The sequence below is a fragment of the Amphiura filiformis genome, chromosome 16 (assembly GCF_039555335.1).
Source record: "Amphiura filiformis chromosome 16, Afil_fr2py, whole genome shotgun sequence".
Taxonomy (NCBI): Eukaryota; Metazoa; Echinodermata; class Ophiuroidea; order Amphilepidida; family Amphiuridae; genus Amphiura; species Amphiura filiformis.
The window spans coordinates 2264569-2292461 of NC_092643.1; the positions used below are offsets into that span (position 1 = coordinate 2264569).

General features: G+C 38.8%; 1 protein-coding gene across 1 annotated transcript; it reads right to left on the bottom strand.

The window, feature by feature from the left end:
- On the bottom strand, positions 1–27893 carry LOC140136440 (uncharacterized). Its single transcript, XM_072158164.1, has 3 exons — positions 27593–27893; positions 8061–15720; positions 1–1022 (listed from the first exon to the last, which is right to left on the bottom strand). The coding sequence occupies exons 2-3, from the start codon at positions 15664–15666 to the stop codon at positions 64–66; spliced, it is 8565 nt and encodes a 2854-aa protein (XP_072014265.1). The 5' UTR covers positions 15667–15720; positions 27593–27893; the 3' UTR covers positions 1–63.

The following is a 27893-nucleotide window of genomic DNA, read 5'->3' on the forward strand; positions in this document are numbered from 1 at the left end:
TGTGTATTACAGCAGCACTGGCTAATACTATCTACCAAAGCTATATACTACAGCACCTGTTGGTTAACATGGTCTACCAATGCCAACTTTCTTACAAAGTCCGTTCTTGATAGATACTACGTGAGCAACGATAGGTGTTGCATCCGACTGCAATGCTCCGGCATCATCATCGAGTTTCGCGGGCGATTCGAGTTCTTCCACCTGTTCCTGATGACTGGAAGATGTCTCTGTCCCAGCAGCTACATGTTCATGTCCATTTGAGTCTTGGAGTCCTTGGGTGTCTTGACTTTGATCATGTGACAAGTGTGACGACAGAGGCACATGGGAGTCTTCAACTCCACGATTGTCTTGACTTTGGTCTTGTGACAAGCTAAATGATGAAGACGCATTAAGATCGTCTTGATCAAAGTTCAGTTCGTTCAGAGGAGTTATAGTGGGTGCGTCGGCACTCGGTGAATGCAGCATCCAATCCAGAAAGTTATCGTCTTCTTCTTCGTACGAATCACCTTTGCCATCACAGCTTCCACCAGGCAATGTTGACTTACCGCTACCGTCCCTTGTGTGATTTGGCAGGTTGTTAGTTTCACTATTATCAGCACCTTTAGGGATCAAAGTCTGAGGCAGCATTTTTGGCTGAGAGGAGGTGGTCTGTTCAGTTCTATGTTTATTTGTCTGTTCATTTGATGCACTCTGATGCATTGATATACCTCTTGCGATGGATGAACGAGAAAAGTCAAGTGCAGCTGATACTGCTTGATCATTCTCCGTATAGCGGCCTGGATTGGACTTGATTGCTGCAATCATTCCTGTCATCACAAGTGGTCCTGAAGGAGCAGAACTGTCATCATCAGGCACAGGATGAGTCATTGCTTTTTGCACACCACTGGGTAGCCTAGTGGCGGTACCTCTCAGTATCTGTGTCAAGTTGTTGGTCACACTAGTTAGGATCTGACCTGGTGGAGATGCGGAGTCTATCAATCTTACTGGACTGGGAGGGAGTCTGATTTCTGGCAGGGCTGGACCTGTAGGATTGAAATGTAATCATGATGAGCAAAGAGATCAATATTGAAGAACTGAAATATATGTGATGCGATCAAGCAAAATCAGTCGGAACTCGGAAATATTAAATTTTCAGTTTCTTATAGGATAGTAATAAGCATAATTTGCAAAGCTGTATTTTGCAGAAAACCCCATTGAAACTGAACAACCAGTTCCAAAAAAATTAGCAAAACATTTCCAAAACAGGAGGAAACAAAAGGAAATATTGCCTTTGTTTGGCTATATCTCAAAAAATCAATATATCTGAGTTCCGACTGATTTTGCTTAATCGCATCACATTATGCGATTTGTTTTCTCTGAAAATGAACGGTGTTTGTCTTCTTGAGTTATAATTATCAGGGAGTTGTTATAAACTTCAGTATTATATCTTAGAGTTTATACGCCAATCCATATTGTGCGGTGGTCATAGCTAGAATGCATCTTTATTATATAAAAGTGTTTACTTCAACAAAATATAAGACATATAGGTTAGTGACACGTGGGTGTTAATCTAGTCCAAGTTTTATAGACTAGTTCAAGTATGATAGATTATGACTTAATGCTGAGTTGCAAGTTTGAGGTATTTGAACTTGGATACAATCACAACATCCCTTCTCTTAAAATGATTTGTTTCTTCTTAGAAAGAGACATGTCGAGATAATATAAATTTTGGTGGATTTCAAAATATCAACATAATTAATGAGATAAGCATTCATATGTAAATTTTGAAATATCGAGATCATGACGTGTAATGTTAAAAACAGTAAATATGATTTTTAAACGAAATGTGATTGTCACTTTAAAAATAACACAACTCAGTAGTGCACTGTCATTAAAATATTAAAGTTGTTGGCATATATTCATGCAAAGTCAAATATAAATGTTCAGGATAGTCTTTCGTTGCGGAAGTCCAATAGTCTATTAAGCAATTATAGCATTTAGCTTAAAGCGTCCGGTTATGTCCATTTTGTCCATAAAGCATATGTAGATTTCTACATGCAGTAAAGAAATCATTTATTAAATCCATTATGCATTCTGATATCATTCATTATTATTTAAATGATATATTTCAGTTTGAAAATCTCCGTTACGTTCTGAATGTGCTTCAACATGTTCAATAGTAGTAAAACACATTTAACATAAACTCACATATTTATGAACTATGAAACTGGCTATTTCGCATTATGCACTAACTATGCAGGTTGCATTCTAAAAGCATAATTCTAAAAATCAATTACAGAAGGATTGTAATGATAAAAATTAAAAATAAAAATCATTGTCATAAACATAATCATAGTCGTTTCCATTTCCGTTTTTTACCTATACCCTTCACACACTAATGTGTGTTTAACTTTGGTTTGTATTATACCCATAGTATTTTGGTGGCGATGCAACTCTGCCAGATTTGGTTTTATATTGCTGAGCTGTTAGAGTACTGCTAATATTACCATGGTTACCATGACTGCTGTTGGTATTATCATGATTATCGCTTTGTCCTTTGTGCTGTGTTTTGGTCAGTTTCATGAGTTTCTTGTGGATTGTCATTTTGTGTTGTGTCTTCATCATCATAATCAAAGGGTTAAAGCTAGTTCTGTTAACTTTCAAATCTCTCCTGTTTCTGATATATGTTTGTCCATCTCCTTTAGCTACTTTATAAGATCTGGGAATATTTCCGATATCTATTACTTTGCCTGCTTCCCATCTCTTATCAGTTCTTATCCAAATACTTTGACCTTTGTGAAGTGGTGGCAACTCTTTTGCACCTTTGTCATAAGTTAGTTTTTGTTTTGCTTGATTCTGTTTTATCTTTTTACTAAGGTCTGGACTAACTTCAGATTGTAGTAAACGGTCTGAGGTTGGTAGTAAAGTTTTTGTTCTCTTGCTGAAAAGCATTTGACAGGGTGATTTTCCTGTGCTTTCTAGTGGCGTGTTTCTATAGTCTAATAGAGCAAGTTGTATATCTCTATTGTCTTTCTTTGCTTTTTTGATCAATTGCTTTGCAATGTGTACTGCTTTTTCGCTTTTACCGTTACTTTGGCTATAACGAGCTGAGACCCTTACGTGTTTAAATTCCCATTGGTCACTAAATTCTTTGAATTCGCGTCCAACATAACAAGGTCCTGAGTCGCTAATAACTTCATCCGGAATTCCATAACGGGCGAATTGTTCCTTGCATAAGTTGACTATAGTTTTGCTTGTGGCAGATCTGATTGGCTTTATCTCAAAGAAATTTGAGTAGTAATCAACTATGAGAAAGTACTGTTGACCATCTAGTTCAAATAGGTCAGTACCAACTTTTTGCCATGGTCTATTGGGTATATGGTGGTTGATTAGTGGTTCTTTCTGATTTCTTGAACTGTATTCAGCACAAGTTGGGCATTTTTCTATTGTCTCTTTGATTTGTGCTGTCATACCAGGCCAAAACATTATATCTCGTCCCAACCTTTTAGATTTCTCAATCCCTTGGTGACTTTGGTGTATTTTTGTCAGCATCAGTTTTCTCATTGATTGTGGAATAACAATCTGGTTTGTCTTAAATATTAACTCATTTTCTATGGTCAGTTCATCTCTGTAATTCCAATATTGTCTAATACTGACATGTACATCATCTCTTTTTGTGGGCCAACCGTTTTGTATGGTTTCCTTAAGTTTGTTTAGTTCAGAGTCTGTTGCTGTTTTTGCTTCAACTCTTCAAGCCTACTATCTGAAATAGGTAGACATGATATCATACTAATTGGTATAGTCGTAGCATCACAATCATCCTCTGAAGTATCCAAATAGTTTCTACTCAAACAATCTGCTACAAAAAGTTTGCTGCCCTGTATGTAACCTACTTCCAGTTCATACTTTTGCAATTTTAGTAACATTTTTTGCAGTCTCATGGGCGTTTGGTGCAAAGGTTTTTTGAATATTGTTTCTAGGGGCTTGTGATCAGTTTGGACTTGTACCGTTCTACCAAATATATAGGTATGAAACTTTTCACAGCCGAAAACAATTGCAGCAAGTTCTTTTTCTATTTGAGCCCATCTTTGCTGTGTTTCTGTGAAAGCCTTTGATGCATATGCGATCGGGTACATTTGTGAGTTAGACTCTCCGGGTTGTAATAATACACCACCCGTACCTTTCAGTGAGCTGTCCACACTTAATACTAAGGGCTTCTTTGCATCATAGTACTTAAGTATTGGGGCTTCAGTGATCATCTGTTTTAGTTTCTCAAAGCTTTCATCATGTTCATGCGACCATTTCCAAACAGCTTTCTTTTCTGTTAATTGTCGTAGAGGTGCTGTTGTATCCGATAGATTCTTTATGTATTTTCCTAGGTAATTCACACACCCTAAGAATTCTTGTACTGACTTCATATTTGTGGGTTTGCTCATCTTCAATATAGCCTCTATTTTTTCAGGATCGGGTTTTAAACCTGCATCTGTCAAAATATGACCCATGTATTTGACTTCGGTTTGGAATATTTGGCATTTCTCTTTCTTGAGTGTTAGGTTTTTTCTTGACACCTTTTAGTACACTTTCAAGCCTTTTGTCATGTATTTCCTTGTTCGGCGCCCATATCAAAATATATCGTCTACCAATATTTCTACACCCTCCAGATCCCCAAATATATCCGACATAATCGATTGGAACATTTCGCTACTACATGATGTGCCAAATGGTAATCGATTAAAGCGATACCTACCCTCTGGGGTATTGAAGGTTAATAATTTCGCGCTCTCCTCGTCAAGGGGTATTTGCCAAAATCCTGAATTGCAGTCTAAAGTACTAAAATACTTTGCTTCAGTCAAATTGTCAACTATATCTTCAATGGTCTTCATGGGGAAATGTGGTCTTTTATAGCTTTGTTTAAATCCTTCGGTCCATGCAAATTCTTACCGCATTTTTCCTTTTTTGCTACTGTCACCATTGAACTAACCCACTTTGTTGGTTCTGTTTGTTTTGATATTACGCCTAAGTCTTTCATGCGTTTTAATTCTTTCCGTACCAGAGGTCTGAGAGCAACCGGTACTCTTCTGGGAGGATGAATGACTGGGGATACATCTTCATTTATAGTGATATGTTGTTCTTCTTCTAAACATCCTACTCCCTCAAAAACATCCTTGTACTTGCTCAACAGATCTTGATCTTTTGAATTTTGCTGTCCCTTTGGTTGGTCTTTGATTTCATCAACTATTGTTACAAGCCCTAATTTCTTGCAGTCTGGTAGCCCTAATACTAGCGGTACATTTTTGTTCACTACTTGAAATTGTATATCATAAAATTTCCCTTTTCTCTCAGTTAACAAAGTACACTTGCCTATGGGCTTTATCTTATGACCAGAATAGGAAACGAGCTTGTTTTTGGATCTTTTCATTTTTGGCTTTCCTAACTTTTTGTATGCTGCATAATGTTAGCACGCTACATTGTGAGCCAGTATCTACTTTGAGCTTCGCATTTGCTTTCTGATGTGAGTTTGTTAAAGGTAGTTTTACATACCATTCATTGTGCTCTTCAATGATCTTCTCGTCTGTATCCAAAAAGAAATCATTTGCATCCACAAACAAGTCAATATCATCTGCATCAACTCGAGGTTCAGGATGTTCCTTCATCAAATTCAGAGCATCTACGAAAAACTCCTCGTCGTCATCATCAGTCGGACTGGATAAATCATCACTGGATAGCTGTACGTCATATACCTTCCGTGAGCCAGAATAACGCTTTTTCTTTTGTTTGCGTTTTCCATACGCGTTTTGTGTCCATTTTGGTTTTGAGTCCGCATCTTTTTCTGCATTGGTACTACTACTGGTACACTGTCTTTCGAAGTGGTTCTTTTTGTTGCATTTCCTGCAATTTTGACCATAGGCGGGACAACTCCGTGGTTTATGTCTTGTTCCACAGCGAGTACACTTTCTGGTGTTTTCTTGTCGCAAGTCATTGATATGCTTGTTTTCACCATTTATTTGTCCAAGCTGACTTTCTGTTAACTCCGCCGCTTTGCAAATGTCTGTTGCGCTTTGCAGAGTAAGATCTTTTGTTCGTAACAATTTAGCTCTTACTTTATCTGATCTGATGCCTATCACTATCTTGTCCTTTATTAGACTGTCGTGTAAATCTCCAAATTCACACGCTTTTGGCTTTAGTCCTTAAGTCTGTGATATACTGCTCGACGGTTTCACCACTTTCTTGGTTGCTGACGTTGAAAGTTGTATCGTTCAACTGTAACATTTTCTTTTGGTGTGAAATGTTCCTTGAACTTTTGATTAGCAATTCAATGTCTTCTTTGTCCTCTCCATTTGCAAACACGAATGTCTGATATATATCACGGCATTCACTTCCAATTACATATAGGAATGTAGAGCTTTGTACCACTTTGCTCTTCTTCTCTAGTTCTATAGCCTTTCGATATATATCAAAATCTTGTCGCCATTTCTTCCACAGTGCTGGTTTTCCCACATCGAATGCATCCGGGGTTCTCAACTGCGTTGCTTGCAGTGCTTCAGCCATTTGAAGCTATTTGAATCCCTATTCAAGACACAATGTTATAAACTTCAGTATTATATCTTAGAGTTTATACGCCAATCCATATTGTGCGGTGGTCATAGCTAGAATGCATCTTTATTATATAAAAGTGTTTACTTCAACAAAATATAAGACATATAGGTTAGTGACACGTGGGTGTTAATCTAGTCCAAGTTTTATAGACTAGTTCAAGTATGATAGATTATGACTTAATGCTGAGTTGCAAGTTTGAGGTATTTGAACTTGGATACAATCACAACAGGAGTGAATGTCAATTTTGCCTCCCTGTAAATTAAACACAGCAATTTCAATGCATATTGCAGTACTGTACCCATATAACTCCATAAATTTTTTCCCTTGCCTCATGAATAATTGTGTTAATCTGTGCTCGTTTGAAGCTATCTTTAGTCCACATTGTTAAAATAAGTGAGTCCGATATTACCAACTTCCTGTTTAGGTCATAGGTCATAGGTCAGGGGTACCAGATTCCGTCTTTAGTCCACAATGCTCAAATAATTGTTCAATAATTGAGTTTGATTTCGCCCATATTGAAAGGTGCCTGTTAGTAATCACATCAGCTGTGAAATTTCTTTCTACATTCCGAGTGTATGGCAAGCACCATAAAAGAGCCATAATTTTGAAAAGCCTGTTTTTTTTCAGCAAAAAAACTATGTTTATCAATGAAAAATCTGGCTTCTTGATCAACAAACCACATTTTTTGATCAAGAAATCAGGTTTTTTGATCAAGACTGGTTCTTCACGGAGTAAACCAGCTTCCTCTTTTACAGTGCATAATACTTGCCATACAACTGAACAGTTTTGTCAGATACATGTAGTCCTATAATATTTTTCAACCCGATGTGGCAGTGACGTCAACACGTTGAGGCAGCTGGTTCTTGCATGGATCTACATGTATGTGGCGTCTTTAAGAATGCGCACACCAGTGCTTTTTAAGTGTCCGCTAGCTAGCTACTTGAAGCTGCGCCTAATAAAATATGCACTGATGTCACTGCCACATCAGGGTGACAAATGGTACAGTCTTTGGAGGCTTTGAAACTAGCATTGTTAATGCTTACACTCTTGATAAATGTTTGTGGCAGTACACAAATTCTTGCAATACCGTTTGGATTCACCCAAATGGTGCATATGGGTTGGGGTCCCTTGACATAACTAGAATTTTAGGCACAAACTTAAAGTGCCCTCTCGTCAAAATCCCACCAGAAAATAAGGGCATGGACCTTTAATTTTTGTTGAGATTAGGCAAATTTTTATGGTATTCTGATATACATAGTCCTACAATTAAATGTTTACATTTACATTTCTGGGTACACCCCGTCAGTCAGAAACACCGTCAATCCGAACTCCTGTCAGTCCAAAAATCTAATTGAAAAAGACGTTAACCCTAACCCTAGCCCTAACCCTAACTTCATAAAAAATTAGATTTTCGGACTGACGGTGGTTCGGATTGACGGTGTTTCGGATTGACGGGGAGACCCACATTTCTCATAAAGTCTCACCTGATTTAGAAACTGTTGACTGACGCACACTGTTTGATGTAAACACTCTAGTTGCTCCTCTTCTCTGGTAGCCTTGTGCCATAGGGTAAGGTCTCTTTTGCTGCTGCTGCTGTTGTTGCTGATACCAGTTCTGTTGCTGCTGCTGCTGTAGAAGGTTTACAGGTGGCAAATAGGCTCCATCTTGGTATGCAGCTGGAAACTGGGTGGAAAAGTTTTGCTGATTGGTGCCATTACTGTGTTGCACATTCACCGTTGGTCTTGCTGGTCCCATAGGATTCCAGTTGGGTGAGCCTACAGGAATAGCTGGGTATGGGTATTGCTGCTGCTGGTGATGGATATTCGATGGATGAGTCTGACCACGTAGCAAAGGGATTCTGGTGGGCATCATATACGGATGATATCTCTCATAAATAGCCTGAGTATATGGTGGTGGTAGTGGTGGCTTGCTAGGTGATATAAATGGTGTACCTTGATAACCATCCACTGGCTGATACGACTCAGCTGACGGCTGACACAAAATGATATTTGAAGGCTGGGTTTGGCCGTTTATTGATTGCACTGACTGGACAGGTTCACTAATTGGAGACAGTGGGCCATCCCATTGACGAGTTGGTTGATTTGCTGGTCTGTTTTGATGCTGATATACTGGGCGTGTTGAGGGCTGCTGGGTTGACTGAGTGAGTTGACTGGTTGTTGAAAATCTGTCATTTTTTGCACTAGTTAACAACTGTTTAAGTTCACTGTTTACAGGTTGCTTGTGCAGATCACCATTTGATTGATCCGACTTGGTTGCCTGGGCACGTAGATAAGATAACAGTGTATCTCCTTGACTCTTTGGACTTTGTTGATCATTTTCTGCCCTCATTGACTGAGCTTCTTGGTGACTGCTTGTACTTGGATCATGATCATTACTCCACGTTTGGCTCAAGCTGGTATTATCACTACCTGAAGACTGGGGTCCAACTTCTGATCGCATGCAGTTTGTCATCACCACCGGATTGCTCTTGCCAACTGAAGGCTGGCGCCCGCCTTCTGACTGAGTCAGATGGGTTGTTGGGGAAAGCAGATTGTCTGTACACTGGAGCTGACTGTCTATTGATTGAAGATCATCTGGCATTTCTCGCTGATCAACCTGTGCTGACTGAATCTGCTGGTTGGTTACAGTTTGCTTGTGTCCATGGATTAAAACATTATGGACTCTCATCGCTGCTGTAGTCTTTGCACTGAATGGACAGAGCTTGCATATAATAGTGGATGATGTGCTGTCTGCTTTGGTTGGTTTTTGGTTGCCGATGCCTGCTTGTTCTAACATGCATCCTATCGTAATGCACTTATGGTCAATTGCTTCCGTTTGATCACTCCATGCACGATTGCACATGTTGCATAGATATTGGCCATCGAAAGGATTCTTCTCCAAGCCAAGTATCACCTTATGATTAGCCTGAACGTGGCGCTGCATTTGTTGTAAAGCGAAAGTAGTGTACTTGCAAGCGTTGCAGTGATAAACTTGCGTACCAGTCAACATCCTGTAACTTGGTTTCATATACACTTGGTGGTACACCTGATTCTGCAAGTTACAGATGTGGAATACATCGCAAAGTTCTCGAGTTAGTTCTTTGTGTGATTTTATGTGCGTTATCATATCTCCCACCATGTCACACCGGAATTTACATCGGCAGCAACTGAATGGCTTACTTTGCTCATGTGCTCTTCGCTGATGCAAGGGCATGTTGTGTATGCTGTCCTGTCTGCTACAGAATTTGCACCGCATACGTAAGTCTGGACTGGTCTTTGCAGACAGGCTGTGTATAAACCAGCAGAGCTCCTTCTCAGCATAACTAGGACTGTAGATGTATTCAACTCTCTGGACGTACTTTTGCCTATGGCGAGCCTTGTCCGGCACATTCACTGGCTTGACAGCAGGGGACCGCTCACTTGTTTGTGGATCTGGACCTTTCAACACAGCGGAACTGCTACTACTCACTGGCTTGTCAGAATGGGACCTCTCACTTATTTGTGAATCTGGGTGTCTAATCACAGCAGAACTGCTACTATTCACTGGCTTTTCAGCATGGGCCCTCTCACGTGTTTGCGAATCTGGATGTCTAACCAGAGCAGAACTGCTACTATTCAATGGCTTGTCAGCATGGGCCCTCTCACGTGTTTGTGAATCTGGGTGTCTAACCACAGCAGAACTACTACTACTCACTGGCTTGTCAGAATGGGACCTCTCACTTATTTGTGAATCTGGGTGTCTAATCACAGCAGAACTGCTACTATTCACTGGCTTTTCAGCATGGGCCCTCTCACGTGTTTGCGAATCTGGATGTCTAACCAGAGCAGAACTGCTACTATTCAATGGCTTGTCAGCATGGGCCCTCTCACGTGTTTGTGAATCTGGGTGTCTAACCACAGCAGAACTACTACTACTCACTGGCTTGTCAGAATGGGATCTCTCACTTGTTTGTGAATTTGGGAGTCTAACCACAGCAGAACTACTACTATTCACTGGCTTGTCAGCATGGGCCCTCTCACGTGTTTGTGAATCTGGGTGTCTAACCACAGCAGAACTGCTACTACTCACTGGCTTGTCAGCATGGACCCTCTCACGTGTTTGTGAATCTGGGTATCTAACCACAGCAGAACTGCTATTATTCCCTAGCCTCTCAGCATGGGCCCTCTCACTGGTTTGTGAATCTGGACTTCTCATCGCAGCGGAACTGCTACTATTAACGAGTTCTACAGGACGTGTGACAGAGCTATAGCTCCTATCAATCGGGTACCATTTTGTAGGCAAATAGTTCAGATAATCAACAGATGGTAGCGCCCAATTTACTGAAAGATCCGACAAATGCGCTGCCTTCATATGATTCGTCAAAAATGTCATTGATCTTGTTCGGTACTTGCAATGTTTGCACAAGTACGGACACTCACTTCCATGGTATAAAACGTGTTGGTAAAGGGTCTGCAGAGAGCGGTACATGGTTCCCTTTCCTGCTCTTATGCAAGGTTCTTTGTCACATCTTCTCGGTAGCTTTGACATGGGATCGCACACTTCAAGCAGACACTGTTGGGCTTCTATGCTTGGTAGGAATGCACAATCATTGGTCTGTATGCACAGTCCTTCGACAATCCTTCGTAAGTATACATTTTGAGCTGATGAGGCTTCTTTTGATGACACAGTCAACATGATGGTTTCAACATCTGCACTGTGACTTTGACAATGATCTGCTCCCCTACTATTAACTGTCCCTTCAGGCACATCCCTAATCACCTGTTCAACTGAGGGATGATTTATAGGAAACTCCAATTCAATGGTAGAATCAGGAACATCGGTAACCATGGTAACATCTTTTTCACTACTTGCATCTGTAAGTCTTGATTCTATGACAGCTTGCCCTGCAATACTTGTAGGATCACCAACATCCATGACGAGATCTGAAGCAACATCTTCTCCACCATCAACATCCATATCTTTGCTATGATCATCATCACACAAACTTCCCTCATCATCATCATCATCGTCACCAAATTCTGCCATCTCCAAGTTGACATCTACCCTTCTCGGTATGTGATCTTTCCTTCTGGATTTCAGTGGGGCAAATTTAGCAAATTCCACACAGTCATTTGAAGAAATTGACTTTAGCAATGCCTTCTCTTTATGACACCATCTTTTAGCTGATGAAGACGTGGATGCTTCGGAGTTTGAAACTCTCTTCTTTGCTTCTACTCTTTTCTTCTGTACATCCTCATCTCTCTTCCTTTCCGTCATATTAGATTGACCACTTTTCCCTCCACTGGCAACATCTTGTCTTGGAAATGTCAGCATCGTCTTTGCTCCTCTAGGATGACATACCTTGTGGTTTGACTCGAGATGCCTCAGCATCGGTGACTTGAAAGATGACTTGAACTTGCACAAGTTGCAGTGATAGTTGTGCTTACGTACATGACTTCGCATATGAACTAGCGGTAGTACATCCTTTGAGAATCTTACATTGCAAATTCTACACTTGTACCCTGCTGATACTGGTGACTCTTGGATCATGGCTAGCTGGTCCCTGAACGAGTTTTCTTGGAATGTGTAATGACTGTTCTCCACATTGGGTGTATCACTGGGTGTATCATAGGCTGTGTTATCCTCAGGCTCTGTGTCATCACTGGGTGTATCATAGGCTTCGTTTTCCTCAGGCTTGGTACCATGGGGTGTGTCACTGGGTGTATCATAGGCTTTGCTATCCTCAGGCTCTGTGTCATGGGGTGTGCCATTGCGTGTACCACAGGCTTTGCTATCATCAGGCCCTGTGTCATGGGGTGTGTCACTCAGTGTATCATAGGCTTTGTTATCCTCAGGATTTGTGCCATGGGGTGTGTCATCATTGAGTGTATCATAGGCTTCATTATCCTCGGGCATTGTGTCATGGGGCTTGTCATTGATTACATCACAGGCTCTGTTAACCTCAGCAAAGTCAGTCTCTTGGCTTGTCAACTCAACATCCTTCAAGGTACATCTTCCCTCGCTACACAAGTCCTCATTACAAGAGTTGCCTTTGTGCTCCACACTTCCACAACACTCACTAAGTACATAGGGATCATCAGTGTTTTTGGATGCATTAAGCTGTGTTCCATTTTCTTCAGCACTAATACTAGAATACCCATCAATATATCCATTTTGTACCACTATTTCTTCAGCACCTAAACTGAAAGTCCCATCAAAGTTTCTGTTTCTTACATCCATTTCTTCATCTGCTATTGAAGGAATGGCTTCATATACTTTGACCTGTACATGTACTTCAACTTCAGGAATTTCTTCCAACTCAAAGCTGTCCTGGCATGTTTGCTCATTTGATTGGACATCAGCAATATAATTATCTTCGACAACATCTGCCACATGCGTGTCATTGCTGGCATTCATTGTTTCAGTCTCTTCCATAGAATGGTCCTCAATTCCTGAAATGTTGCAGAATGATCCTTCAAGTCTATCGTCATCGTACTCAACACTTTGTACCTCTGATCTACGTGGGTCTTCCAGTCCCTCATTCCCATCACACTTCTTCTCATCATCCTTACCAATGTCTGCTAAAAGTTTCAACATCACATCTAGAACAGGTAGTCTATCCACAGCTTCTATATCACCCTTATCTTTGTTATCACCCTCATCTTCGGTATATGACATCTTCTCGCCATCTATCAACAAGTGACCAGAGTCTGATGTCCCTGTCTTGATCTTAACACCACTGCTACTGTCTCTATCACCTCCTCCATGTACCACTCTTTTCTCTCCATCCAACAGGTTATCCAAGACCACTTCCATTGTCTTATTCTTGCCACCGCTCTCACTGCTCTCAAAGTCCACTTCAATTCCTTGATTCTTGGCACCACTCTCAGCACTGCTACCTTCTCTATTTTCTCCATTTACAAACATCTGCAGGTCCAATTCTGTTGTCTTGTTCTTACCACCACTCTCAACACTGCTACCTTCTCTTCCTTCGCCATTTAACATCGGATCAGGTTCCTCTGTCTTGGTCTTGGTACCAACAACTGCATTACTAAAGCCATCACTGATCTCACTTGTTTGGACACTAAGTTGGCCACCATTCAGTACCAAAGGATCATGAGCAATTTGTTGTGTGTCAGCACCGATGTGGATACTTTCGTCTCCTTGTGAACAGCTCACATGACACTGATCTTCCATTGTATATAGTTGGACCTCTGGTGGAGAATCTGGACTTTCATTGTCATTATCATTCACAGCTTCCTTTGTTGCATTTTTTTCTGTAACACGACTTACGCAATCAATATTCTCATTTGAAGCATACAGTTGGACCTCAGGAAGAGAATCTTCAGAATTATCTTCATTGTTTAGAACTGTTTCAGGGCCATGGGTCTCATTTGAAGCTGAATTGATCAGTTGTACATCCAGAGGAGAACAGGGGATCTTAACGCCATGCACTGTCTCTTCATCAACCTTGGTGGCTTTTTTCATCTGATTTTCTGGAGAACAGGGGATCTTAACTCCATGCTCTGTGTCTTCATCAACCTTGGTGGCTTTTTCTGATGTAGCATCTTTGGTACATGCTAGAGTGTTATGTGACGATATGTGCTTGTTCAAGTCCATGTACGACTTAAAGATCTTATTATGTCCACCTGCGGCACACTTAAGACATTTCCACAGGTATATTTTCAATCTCTTTGGTGTACTCAGCTGTTCTGAATCTTCTGATGCTTTGTACTTTGTAAGAAGCACTCTTGGTGAATGTTTGCTGAGACTATGAACTGACAATTCGTGCGAGTCTTTGAAGACTGGGCTTCCATCAGTACAAAGAGGGCACCTTAATAGTGCTGATGAATCTGTCATATTGGTCTCTTCTGATCTTTCTGTCAATGATGGAGTGCTTTCTTCTAATGGGGTAGAGCTCCAATGTATCGTTGGTGGGAGGTCTATTGTTAAGTTCTCTTCTGATCTTTCTGTTGACGACAGAGTTTTTTCCTCCAATGGCTCGGAGCCCTTCTTTAATGGTGGTAGTAAGTTTGTAAAGTTTTCTTCAGATTCTGCTATCAATGTTGGAGTCCTTTCCTCTGATGGCTTGAAGGTTGCCTGTTCCAATGGCGGTACTAGAAAGTAGGTGGTCAAGTTCTCTTCTGAACTTTCTGCCGATGACAGAGACTTTTCTTCTGATGACTTGGAGGTCTGTTGTAACATATGAAATGATGGTGGTGCAACTGTTGTCAAACTCTCTTCTGATCTTTCTGTCGACGAAAGAGTCCTTTCTTCTAATGGCTTGGAGGCTTGTTGTAAAGTATGCAATGGTGGTGGTAAACCTGCTGTCAAACTCTCTTCTGATCTTTCCATCAATGAAAGAGTCCTTTCTTCTGATGGCTTGGAAGCCTGTTGTAAAGTATGCAATGGTGGTGGTAAACCTGCTGTCAAACTCTCTTCTGATCTTTCTGTCAATGAAAAAGTCCTTTCTTCTGATGGCTTGGAGCTCTGCTTGCCAGCTGATGGGAAGAAGTATTGATGATCATGAGTAAGACTAGGAATGCTAGTACTTGAAGCTGTTCTTTTATGTTTAGCGCTCATGTGCTTCTGCAGATGCCACAGAGATCGGTACTTGTGGTTATCCTTGTAGCAAAATGGGCAACCTACACGGAAACCCTTGCGAGGACTCTTTGACGCTGTGGTCTTCTTTGTCTCTTCCCTTTGCAAACCATACATTCTCTTTGTCTCTATGATATCAACAGATTTTGAAGGACTAACTTCCTGATGGAACATAAGCAGGTGCTGTTTGACGTCATCGAACGAGCTGCTCACTAGAAGGCATTCAGCGCATTTATACAAAACCTTTACCAGCTTAGGTTTAATGAGCTGAGATTGGTGATTGGTTGCATCCGTTGGATGCCCTTCACCTTCTGCTCGAGTAGTATGGACTTCTGCTCCATTTGGAGGATTGGCCGGGTGGACTTCTGCTCCCTTCGGAGGATTGGCTGGATGGCACGAGATTCGGTGATGGTCCAACCACGGTCGCTTTGGAAATATCTTGTTGCACTCAGGGCATTTGTGACTGCTGAATGATGTGTCGGCCATGTTGTTTGTCTGATCTATTGGCATAGCGGATACTGCTCAGTGGCGACGATGTAGCTGATGATGAAGCTGATGATGTAGCTGTAGAGTAGAAAATGGGAAATAAGACACATTATTAATAAACAAGTTACAATTCACCATTGCAAGACATTTTTTCAAATGTACCAATTCCAAAACAAGGCAGTCTCTAACCACAAGTCTAGCCTGCTTTCATGCCTACCTGCTTTAGTGATGATCAAGTAGCAATGAACTACAGTCCAACCTCTTTTATCCGGCCATGATGGGACCAAGCACTGTACGTGAAAAATCCGGATAAGTGAATTACATGTAATTCTGCATTGACTGTCCCAAGTACTGAAATTGTGACAACAAAAGATTGTTTTAACATGGGGTAATTTCACTAAAAGATGGCTTTAGAGTGCTTTATGCAACATAGATAGGTCATTCTAAGCATTCAGGGCATGAAATTAAGGTGTTTTAAAAATCATCAAAAACATATTCCCCTGTGAAGATTTCACAGCCGGATAACAGAGAGATCCATATAAAAGAGGCCCGGATAAAAGAGGTTGGACTGTATTGCAAAATAAGTATTATCAGCAATATGGAAAGAATGCACCGGTCGGTGATTAATTATATAATTTTAATAATAATAATAATAATAAGGAGCCTAGCATTTACTCTAGGTCCAGAGACACTCTGAAACCGCAAAAAAAAAAAACTTACAATTTTTTTCCAATTTCGGATACCCGATTACCCGCCCGAAAAATGCGTCAGGTACCCAGGCACAAAATTACGGTAATTACCCAAAAACCTCTGGCTTAGTTAACATAGGCCTCCACCTCAATCTAGGAAAATACATGTTAGTTAACTTTTGGAAAATTGGTAGAATGGATCCATTTTCAGATTCTCCCAAATCAATGTTAACCCCCTTTTTTTAGACAAGTACACTCAATGACCCCCTTTTTTCATCAGCTGATCAGCTCACACCCAATGACCCTGTTTTTTTAAAGTTTACACCAAATCTGCATATATCTTTGCACGCTTCAAGTGCATGTTGAACACATTCAAATAATTTGGGGCAATTTTAACCAATAAATGTCATTTTTTAAAGGGGGTTAACCCTATTGGTTTTGGATATGGATTGTCTTTAAAACTGCATACATGTAATAATATCAAATATCGTCCCCTTTATGCTGCTTCGTTGAAAAAAAGAGCATTTTCAGCGTAAATGTGAATAAATAGCAAAATTAGCAATCCAATACCTGGGTATGCGTGAATTGCATTCTGGGCAGGCAAGCAACAACAACATGTGCCGTAATTCCCTTCGTCATGTACCGTGCGTGCGTGGTGCACTGACATGACAATCAAGCTCCACTAGTCACGTTCCGATACTAAGTTGTGACACTAGTTTTAATAATTATAATAGGCCTACCACTAACCACAACCAGTTTCGTCTTTATATCGTTCATGATAGATTTTTGTGTATAAATGATGGCAATAGCCATGCCATTATCGACGAGAACAAAACAGACCTGATGACAATGCTGCAAATGCACGTATTGAACAGATTTTTTGTTTTAACTCTTTTCGTACCATTTCAGAAAAAAGGAAACAAAATATATTTCCTCTTGCAATATGTACATTTCAAATGAATGTAAAAAAACTTTCTGTTAAAAATGGAGAGGAAAAAGAGAACTAATACCGGGTAGTGAACCGGGTACCTCATGGGTAAAACATAACACGCTAACCAACTGAGCTATTTGGCCCGTTTCGTTCATGACAGAATTTTTAGATCTATATACTACCGCCGTAAAGCTGGAGTCTCCCGGGGAGTCTCCTCAGCAGTTAGTGTGGTTCGCTCTTTTCACAGAATGTGAATGTGAATGACGCAAAACAAATGTAGCGGTTTGAGGAGACTGATTATTCATTCATAATTCATAATTCCCTACCCAGAAATCCGACGTACTTTTAGTATTTAGAAATTGGTAGCCTGTAAAGGCCGATGTTTTCATGATTTCTCCGAAATACATCGATTTGGGGCGCCAAATTTCAGGATAGTAATGAGAAAAATAGTATCTATTATGTGATACCAAAACCTCATCAACAATGAAAAATATCGGGGGGATGATGCTGTCTATCGGGTTACGGACCTTTAATGTCAATGAATGACACCCTATTTTTACAGTCCACATTGAATGATCCCCATTGAGCCCATTTCAAACAAAATTCTACACTTATGGACCCATACTACATGTAGTCCCCTAGTGTCACTTTCATATTTGAGTGCCCCCTCCCTCCCCCTGTGCTATCATTTACACGGTAAACATGGTAAAGGGTGTAACTTTTGGTTGTGAACATTTTGATCCGTAGTGGTCTAATATTATAAACTACAATATCTACAGGACCGTTCACAAACACTTGTTAGGGGGACCTGATGCAAAATAATTTCATCGCGAAAATTTTTCGGCCCCCCCCCTTTACAGACCTCAAAATTTTCAGAGCCCCCCTTTTTGACATGAAAATTATGGGTCAACCCCATAGAAATGCATATAAACTTAATTTTCCCATAAAAATTTGTGGTCATTTTTTTCAGGCCTCCCCTAGGAGGGTAAAAAAACTTTTCAGCCCCCCTAAGAAGTGTTTGTGAACGGTCCCCTATACTACAAACTGTAGGACCAGGAGGCACCATCTTTGGGACCAGGAGGCTAGGACTAGGAGCTCATTATGGCTCCTAGTCCAGGCATCCTGTTTTCCAGGCGGCGAGTGGCATTGGGCTATTGAAACTTGATGTTGAGTTTAGCGTCCCATTTTTTTCAGCTCATAATGAGGCAACTATTTCATTATTCATTATTTTCAAAGGTTTCATTATCAGAGGCCTTTTACCAATGTTTATGCGCTTTTGTTCATTCTAATTGGGTATCGCCAGTCGCAATATAATGTCACAAACACACATAAACATTTATAAAAGTATAATTATCTTACTTTTTGTTTTTCAAGTTTTAAAACAAACTAAATGTATTCCAAAGTATACCATGCCAGTCTTCTTCACTCCAATTTGTACTAACCTCTCCGTATACATTTGAGGATGGGGAAATGGGGGGGGTCGAATCATACAAAAATAACAATCATGCAGAACATTATGAGATAAATTTTTGGCACCAATTTGTCAAAACTAGGTCTTTCCTAGTTAAATTATTTACAACATCAACAATGTCCATCTGGTAAAAACATTTTGGCTAGGTTGAAATTTCTTCCAGTCTACCCTGGTATCCCAAAGGTATAATTGAAATAATTGGATAGAGCAAGGGTCAAAAACCTGTATATTTTTAATGCCGTAAAATGGGGTGACTTTGGACACTGGGGTGACTTTGGACACACATGGGAAAAACTATTATTTCATGTAGGCTGTTTTACCTTTTAATATTTTTAAGAATATTTTTGTATGTTCTTATGTGGTAATGTATGGACATTACAAATGACTAAAGTTTTCCAGTATAATGTGTTATCTTATATGTTTTTCAAAACTTTTTAGCGGGGTCCATAAAATACAGAATTTTTGTGGTGGTCAAACTTTTGGTACTCCACCGGAACATAAGAGTGGAAACTCAAGCCTGTTGGTTGGATAGTAAACACAGATGAATCAAGAACCTACCTGGATAGTCATGATATCATAAAAGCAGGCTGTGTCCAATGTCACCCCAGGGTTTGGCTTCCTTTTTGGGGTGACTTTGGACATAACAAATGAATACAGAAAAATTTGACACTTTGTTAAAAATACACCACACCACAGTGACCATGCCCTACCACAACAGTGTCCTCTGTGCTCCTACCCACCTCACAACTACTTCCACCCTCTCCATTGCTCTACTCTTCAGGTCGGGGTGACTTTGGACATGCACTTGATTACAAAGTGTCTAAAGTCACCCCAAACCCAGGGGTGACTTTGGACAAACTTTGCCCCAAAACAATTATCGTAAAATAAAATAAACTCGAGTTAACCTTATGGGCATGAACTGTCCTCTAATTGGTACTTGCCAAACCCAACATGAAATTCAGAATTCTACTGATCATTATAAAAATATTTACGAAAATACATCAAAATTGTCCAAAGCCACCCCATGTTACGGTGCTAATTAATATTTAGATGGATTCATCTAATAGTTCTCAAGGCTTTCTATAGTTGTTGAAGGGGTTTAAAAATTTTGCAGAAATTTTCTTTCTGATTTGCAAAATAATGAATTATTTTCAGATTTTACATCTCAAACGCGGCACAAAATTCATAACGCGGGCGGTGGACGCTAAACTCAGAATCAAGTTTCAAGTGCCTTATAGAGCCGGCAACTTGTGAAACCGCCCGGCAGTATGGCATTTTCCATATACTCGGTTAGTTTTGTGGGGTTCATTATCGAACCCCAACAGTTTTAACTTGTATTTACATTATTTATTAACATAGGCCTATTTGTTTGTGATATTTCAAACATTTTAAAATGTCATAATAATCCCATTCAATTACACGGTTGACTTGACGATGAAAATTTACTAAATTTAGAGAATGCATGGCGACCACCACCTGCTGTTTTCAATGCAATAATTGTTAATTTCTGAATGAGTGGCTTATGTCTGTCAACAGGCATTTATTGTGCAAGCATAGACCTTCAAATGTCTGTGGTGCAAGAAACATGCAAAGGACTTTAAATTTGAAGGCAACTGGTCAAAAATACCTTGGAAGGTGGTCCACCATTTGATATCAAGGTGGGCTTGGCAGTTTTTTAAGAAAAAATTGTCTTGCCATCTGAGCAAAAAAATTAGGAAGGAGGAGGGGCTTTTCTTTTTCTTTTGAAAAATGGTGTAAAACCTCAAAAAAGGAGGCATTATTTATTTTGTTTTTCTGGTGCCCATCTACTGATCACAAACCAAGGCTATAGAACTTCTCTAAAACATCTTCATTAAAAAGTTATAACTGAAATTAATAAAAAGAAAATTTAAGAATCTTCAAAAAAGAAAGCGGGAGAGTACAAAACATGTTTGTTTTTTTACTCGGCCTAAATCAATAAGATCTCAATTAAAATCAAATAAATCTATTTTTTATTTATTTTTTTAAATAAAAAAATTGCCAACCCTGAACAGGAAGGTTATTCTAGAGTTTAACTGCTTTCATTTGGAAAATGCGCTACCAGCATCATGGTTCATATCTTCATATATTAAAAAGCAAACATATAATATACAAATAATTTTAAGGGGATGAAAAACGGCAGTCATTGGATGTAGAGCTTGCCCCCATTATGAAAGAAGTCTATTGACAGGCACATGATGGGTACCCCCTGAGATAATATAAACTCCATACATGCAATACTTTGATGCATGTAATTGTTTATTTTATTGCAACACACAAATAGTTTGTAATTTGTAAAATTTCACAATAATTGTGCTAGCCACACAGGAGCCAACAATATAAATCTTATCAATTATCAGGTCACCATTGTTGACAGGCCCCTTGAAAAACCTACACAAGCAAAGTAGCCAATTACTTGAAAAGCTGCAAGAGTATCAAAAGTGTGCCTCAAGTATCAAAGTAAACATCACTATTTATGATACCACCCACTTGAAAGCCTATTAAGGATAATCAGTCATTCATATCAACTTATATTGATTGAATAGACCACAGGATGCACATTTGTACAACAATGTGATAATCCCCAATATTCACATATTAAGGCCAAAAAAAAAAAAAATTGTGTTGCCCTCCCAAGCCTAAAATCTGGTAGTACAGCCGGCGGATTTTTTTTTTTAAATTTTTTTACCAACTCAACCATTTGATACCTACTATTTCACAGTAACATGAGTGAAGAGAGGCATATATGCATAATATTGGCTGTATTTTCACCCAATGTTGAATATTTTATTGAAGTAAATATTAATATTAAGACCCTTCACAATTAATTCTTATTCTTATTCAATGGGTGCGTCTTGTAAAGAATTCACGTAATTTGATTGGTTTTCAGGTGTATAATATCTCACAATAGTTGATAGTGATATTAGTCAGGGCGCACCACGCCATATGCAACGGCGGCACGCTTGTTGCTCCTCAATGATCGCGCGATAATGCGTTCGCACAGAATACACGTAAGAGAACTAAGAACGCGATTCAGCGGCTTAGATGTTCGTGATGGTTTCGTTCATTTAAAACAACGGGGATGTCCTCACAAAAGTAACTTTATTTTTTTCTGAAAACTTCTCGCAAAAATTACATTAAAACTCAGCTGGTGACCCGAAACATCGTAGTGGATGCGCCGGCATCCACTACTCAAAATATTGGCCAGCCCATCCATTATGACACGATATTGGATAGGCAAAAGACAAAATCCTATCATTTATTCTCTAAGTTTTATACTATTTAAAGATTTTAAAAAAGGCATGAGGTAACTTAATTATAAGTTATTTATTACTTATTATTTTTTTCATTTTGAAACAAGTGGTCACAGCCCAATATCAACATCTTGCATGGTACATTTTGGCACTGCAGATCATATTGCAATATGGTTGATTTTACACATTGATAATAATATCATGTGTTATTTGTTTGTTCAGGATTCATGATCAAAGTAAGAAAGTAGCAAATTAATGTAACAAAATGTCATTTAACAGAGAAATGACAGATAAAAATCAAATAATTAAATATTTTGCAATTCTCAATTTTTGATGCGGGCGGGAAATAGGAAACTCAAAATCAATTGTGAAGGGCCTAACATCCATGTTGTTGGGATTCAATGAGTAAGTCCTACTATCCAATTCAAGTGCTGGCTTGGGGCACAATCTTTTAGTGAACATCAGGGATCCGTGAATAGGCTTGGGGTACATGTATGATATAAAAAACATTTGTTAAAAAAAAATTATTAAAAAAAAAAAATTAAAAAAAAATTAAAATTGAAATTTTTTTTTTTGGAAAAAAACAAACAAAAAACGGGCCCAGATTTTCGCGATTTTGACCCGGCCGCGGAGGGCAACACAACATTTTTTTTGGCCTAATCTAAGGGTTTATCTATTGTGTCATTTGGTAGTCAAATTGGGTGACTTTTAATGGTGGGAAAAATAGGTGAAGTCGGAGGATGTGTGGCAAATTTGCGGGAAATTTTCAGTCATCCCAAAAAAATTAATGATAATTAGGCGACAAAAAACCCAACCCTGTCTTACGGCCTGACTGAAACAAACTTTGCATTTTGGGAGAAATAATTTAATTGCTAAAATCATGTAAAATCAGCTGTTCATTGATTTTGACCGAATTTTTATTTAAAAAAATCCAGAACATTTTTCAAAATATGTTTGCAAAAATTTTTTTTTGCCAGATTTGTCAAGCTGCAATATTTAAGGTTCATTTTAGCCTCCACAAATTAAAAGGAAAAAAATCCAGACTGACCGACCTTACTTAGTACTTGTAAGTTCCTCTGGCCGTAAAACAAGGTGTATATTATTTGGTCACTTAAAATATATTTTTTCCACAGATTTGGAGAGACCCTTGATTTTTAATTTTACAAAAATTGGAAAAAAAATTACCAAAACATTTAAGCCTATAACTTTTTGTGATCACTAGAGGGGCCTACCTCTCAAAACAATAGAATAAAAAGGGCCTCCTCCTTAATGTGTTTGAATATTTAAAAAAAAACTTAATATTTTGACCTTTAAAAATGTATTAATTTGTAGGTTCATTGGCCTTCTGCAATTTTTGGGTACTTTCCTAACTTGTCTCAATTCCAAATTGGACAACTATTTTAGTGACCTGAGTGACCTGCCATTTGGGCTGAAATGTTTCTTGGCAACTCTGCAGAAAAACCCTGTCCAATCAATATCTGTGGTCAAATGAGCCTGATTATGATTATGATTGGACTACAAAAGAAATGGACCCATCAAGATGGGCTTTTATTTTATTGTACAATAACACAGATCTATGTCATGAATGGGCATTACAAATAGGCCTGGATGCAGACAATTACAAATTGTTTATGATTGTTCATGCTGCATGCAAAGGAAGCAGGGTGGTCAATCAACTTGAAAGCAAAATTGAGATGATCCCTTTTACCATCTAGACTTTATTCATCTGAAGACACAAGAGTATAAATGCTCTACATGTTGTACACTAGTCTATTAATTATTTCGAATGGCAAAAACTTCCACAAATGTCACCCATTCTGACAAAACCAGGAACAAGTTGCATTTTTGACATTTCATGATTTGAATAAAAATAATGTAAGTACTACTAGACAATAAGCTTTAAAATGATACTAAAATTAAACACCTCAAAAAAAGTAACTAACCCCCCTTAAAAATGCCATTATTCAAAAAGGGACTATTGTATTACAAATCTGTAAAATGCATTGGAAGCAGAATTTATTTCTGCCCATTTTGACACCTCATTTGATACAATAGCCCAGAAAACAATAAAACACCCATCAATTTAATGTAGTGAGGTCCAGATTTGAAGGTTGCAATTACATACAATACAAAAACACTCAGATATCATTACACAGATTTCCTTCCATTTATATACTGAATACAAAATCAATACAATTTACTGCAACTTTCAAATCTTGGGTTACATTGATTTAAATGTACCATGGAGCGTGTTTATAGTGGTGTACGGTATTTATACGGTATCCTTATACGTATGGGATTAGGATGGAATGTGACTTATCCGTTATCTCGGCTGTTTATAGTGGCAACCAATAGCGCTATTCTGAATCCGAGGTGGTTGAACTCTGCGTGTTCGGGGTCACCGCAATGCAATGTGGGAGGCACAAATATTTTCACAGTTTCAAATAGTTTGCCGTCGCAACGATACCGGCCTATTTTTTTAACATTATTGCTATAGTACTGTACCATATTTGTAGGTAATGTGTTATTAGGCCTCTAACAGTCAATTTTGAGTTTCCCGTCACATAATTTCTGAAAACAAGTGAGGTAACTTTTTCATTATTCATTATTTGTCTGCCTTTCATTATATGACCAACACGCATGTAAAATGTGTTGTTATTTGCCGCTCACTCACTTGAAGATGGATGTTTAGCCCAAATGAGATTCAAATGTAAAGAGTCTGCAAGGTTGACAGCAAAATGTATGTTTTGATTTTGATTTTTCCACAAAAAATAAAGGGATATTCATAATTTTTTTGCAAATATAACCAGTTTTCATTGGTATTTTTTGGAAAATCACAATAATGAATTCAAATGAGGGTCAGAAAATGAAGTGAGGGCGGGTGACGGGAAACTCAAAATCGACTTTCCTTGACCTTACAGTGATAAATTTGAGCTGGGAGAGTTATACAACCCTGCTCCACTTCCTTGAATAACGGTATCGTTAATCCCTGTCTGTTTATAGTGGCCGTATACGGAATGAATATACTGCAATATCCATCGATATCGAAGGATATCAGTTCCGTATAATATGTGCGGCAAACAGCGCTATTGGTCTGTTTATAGTGGCGACTAATACCGTATAAGATGTACGTATACTCTAAATACCGGATAATCTGGCTCACTATAAACACGCTCACTGAAATAGTAGATGAGAAGGAACCGCAACTAAACCATCATCAAAGTTCCAAACACATTGCCGACATGTACATTCACGTTTCTATACACTTCAACCGCTATTGTTATCATAATCCTCGGGATTATATCCCAACACGATGGTCATTGGTGACGTAACATTTCTATGACATGACATTTTCAATTCTAAAGCTGCAGTCAAGCGACCATTGCTTATGGATTAAATGCAGGCTTGTGAGCAGGAAAGGGTGGGAAATATGAATGCATTATGGGACAGATGGGATAACATAGCCAAAAATAATGCCTTGTGGGAAGGATGTATTACCAAAATCGGAAGTAAAGTCATATATTTGAAACATTTAGGGGCAAATTTACCTATGTGGAGGGTCTGGGGCTCATATAAAAATTTAAAAAGTGCCTTTAGTCGAAAATACAACATATTTTGATTAAATTTCCCAATATTTGTATTGTTTTGACTTCCTCTGCATCTGAAAATGCAGAAACTTGTTGCAAATGTTTATCCAGTCTAAATGAACGTTAAAAGTGCGCTTTATCAACCAAGGTCACAACAACCGGTTCAAAATTTGTTTGTTCGCAAAGATTTATCGCTATGAATTTCCAGTAATGCTTCCAAATCATGCTGATGGCGGCAATATTCATGAGTGTCCTCAAAAGGGAATTTGTCGAGTCCTCTTCCTTTGTAATGATTCAAGAATAGATAAGAGGGATTAGGCAAAAAAAAAAAAAAGTTGTTTGTTTGTCCTCCACCGCCCGCTCCTCAGATCAAGGCCTGACCAATTTTTTTTTTTTTTTTTCAATTTTTAAAAAAAAAATAAGTAAAATTCAATTTTTTTTTCAGATTTGGAGTATCTCTGGACCTAGCTAGAGCTAAATACTTGGTACTTGGTATTGGTAACCTCCAAAAATCTCCTTGAAGAAGTTTAAACTGGAGGCTCGCGAGGGTGGATTAGTTTTTGTTTAGAGCTGGGTCTTGCAGGAGAGATGACTTGAACTTGAAGGGGTCTGGTTGCGCAACAGTTGACTGCTGAAGCTTGTTCCATGTCTTAATGGGTGCTTCAGGGGCTCCCATTGAAGAGTGTTGAGCAGCTGGGTAACACTGGTATCTCTGCCATAAGTGTTGGTAACAAAACGGGCGGCTTGTCGCTGCACTCTTTCCAAGTAGGCGATGTTTTTAGATGTGTAGAGATCCCATGATGATGATGCTGCTAAATACTAAGATCTTTCATGGTTAAAAGTAAAAAAAGCCCCCCCAAAAACATTTTGGGTCTTCAATATGCAAAGTTATAACTTGTGTTCATGTCATAGTCTATTATTTTTAGTGACTTCAAAATACATGGATTTGAAATCATTAAAAGACTATGACAATTGACATGAACACAAATTATAAATTTAATTAACTGTAGGCCTATATTAAAATAATAAAATGTTGGTTTTTTTAAGTCATCATGAATGATTGAAGCATTTAGCTCTAGCTAGGTCCAGGAATACGCCAAATCCGAAAAAAAAAAAAAAAAAAAAAAAAAATCCCCCGCACTTCCTCTTTCAAAGCTGTGGAGGACAAACAAACAATTATTTTTTTGGGCCTTAACAGGCGATCGATTTCGTTGTGATTCCTTCTCATCTACTATTTCCATGAATGTACCCTGTGACGTCAATATTTCCCGGGCAATATTTAGTCAATTGCTACAAATGAGGTGTCAAAATGTGCGGAAATAAATTCTGCTTCCAACGCATTTTACAGATTTGTAACAAAATATCACCCATTTTTGAATAATGGTCATTACTTAAGGGGGGTTAGTTACTTTTTTTGAATTGTTTATATAAATAGCACCGACTCTGTACTTGGATATTGGATATTTTGTAAATGATACCTTGCTGTTTTTGCCAAATTGCTTTTCTGAGTAATGGGCCAATATAGTTTCCGGCTTAATAGGAAGGTGGACATGGCACTACATCTACATGTAAATATAGAGAGTGGCTGCAAACTTTTGGATTTTGTGTTTTAAAACCCAGTCCCAGGCAAACTAGCCTGCCTTGTATTTAAAAAAAATTATACCCGGAGTGATAGTCATGTTGTAAACTACTGACTGTATCTCTATAACTTCCTTCCTTCCTCACATTCGTATATCTGTTAATGTCAGTGGAAATCGTAGTGTAAACTACTCTATGTCTTCAGCCCGAAACTCATGAACTTCCTTCCTTCCTCACATTCACATGATTCGTATCGGAAATGTCAGTGGAAATCGTAGTGAAGAAGAAGACCGAGTGTTTCGGGTTTCTATCTCTGGCTGTTGTCACGGTTGTGTGAACATGTCAACAACATGTATGCATGACCATATTTTCTTATCAAAACTAAAGTAATAAATAAAATATATAATTGATTTGATACTTACCTTGCAATTCTTCAGCAGGCACCGACAGTTCTCGATGAAGAAAGTATCTTGTCGAATTTCATTTGATGCCAAAAATACTTCGGGCCGGATGATCAATGCAATGACAACTTGCAAGTTTTTTTTAGCTGAAGAGAGTTTTGCCAAACCTGACCAAAGCTTCACAGGGCGATATTCTCCGTCTAGCACGTCTAGATCATAATAACATTTTACTTGGCCTGTGGAGGAAGGAAGGAGGCCGAAATGGCATTCTTTTCAATAAACATTACATCAAGTCAGTCTCAAGAATTACGATGAAAGTCAT

Bases quoted from the DNA above. Each gene is read 5' to 3' on its own strand.
- LOC140136440 (XM_072158164.1), bottom strand. From the start codon at position 15,666: ATGCCAATAGATCAGACAAACAACATGGCCGACACATCATTCAGCAGT. The intron at 1,023-8,060 runs GTGAGACTTTAT...TCAATCCTACAG, and splicing joins GTCAACAGTTTCTAAATCAG to GTCCAGCCCTGCCAGAAATC.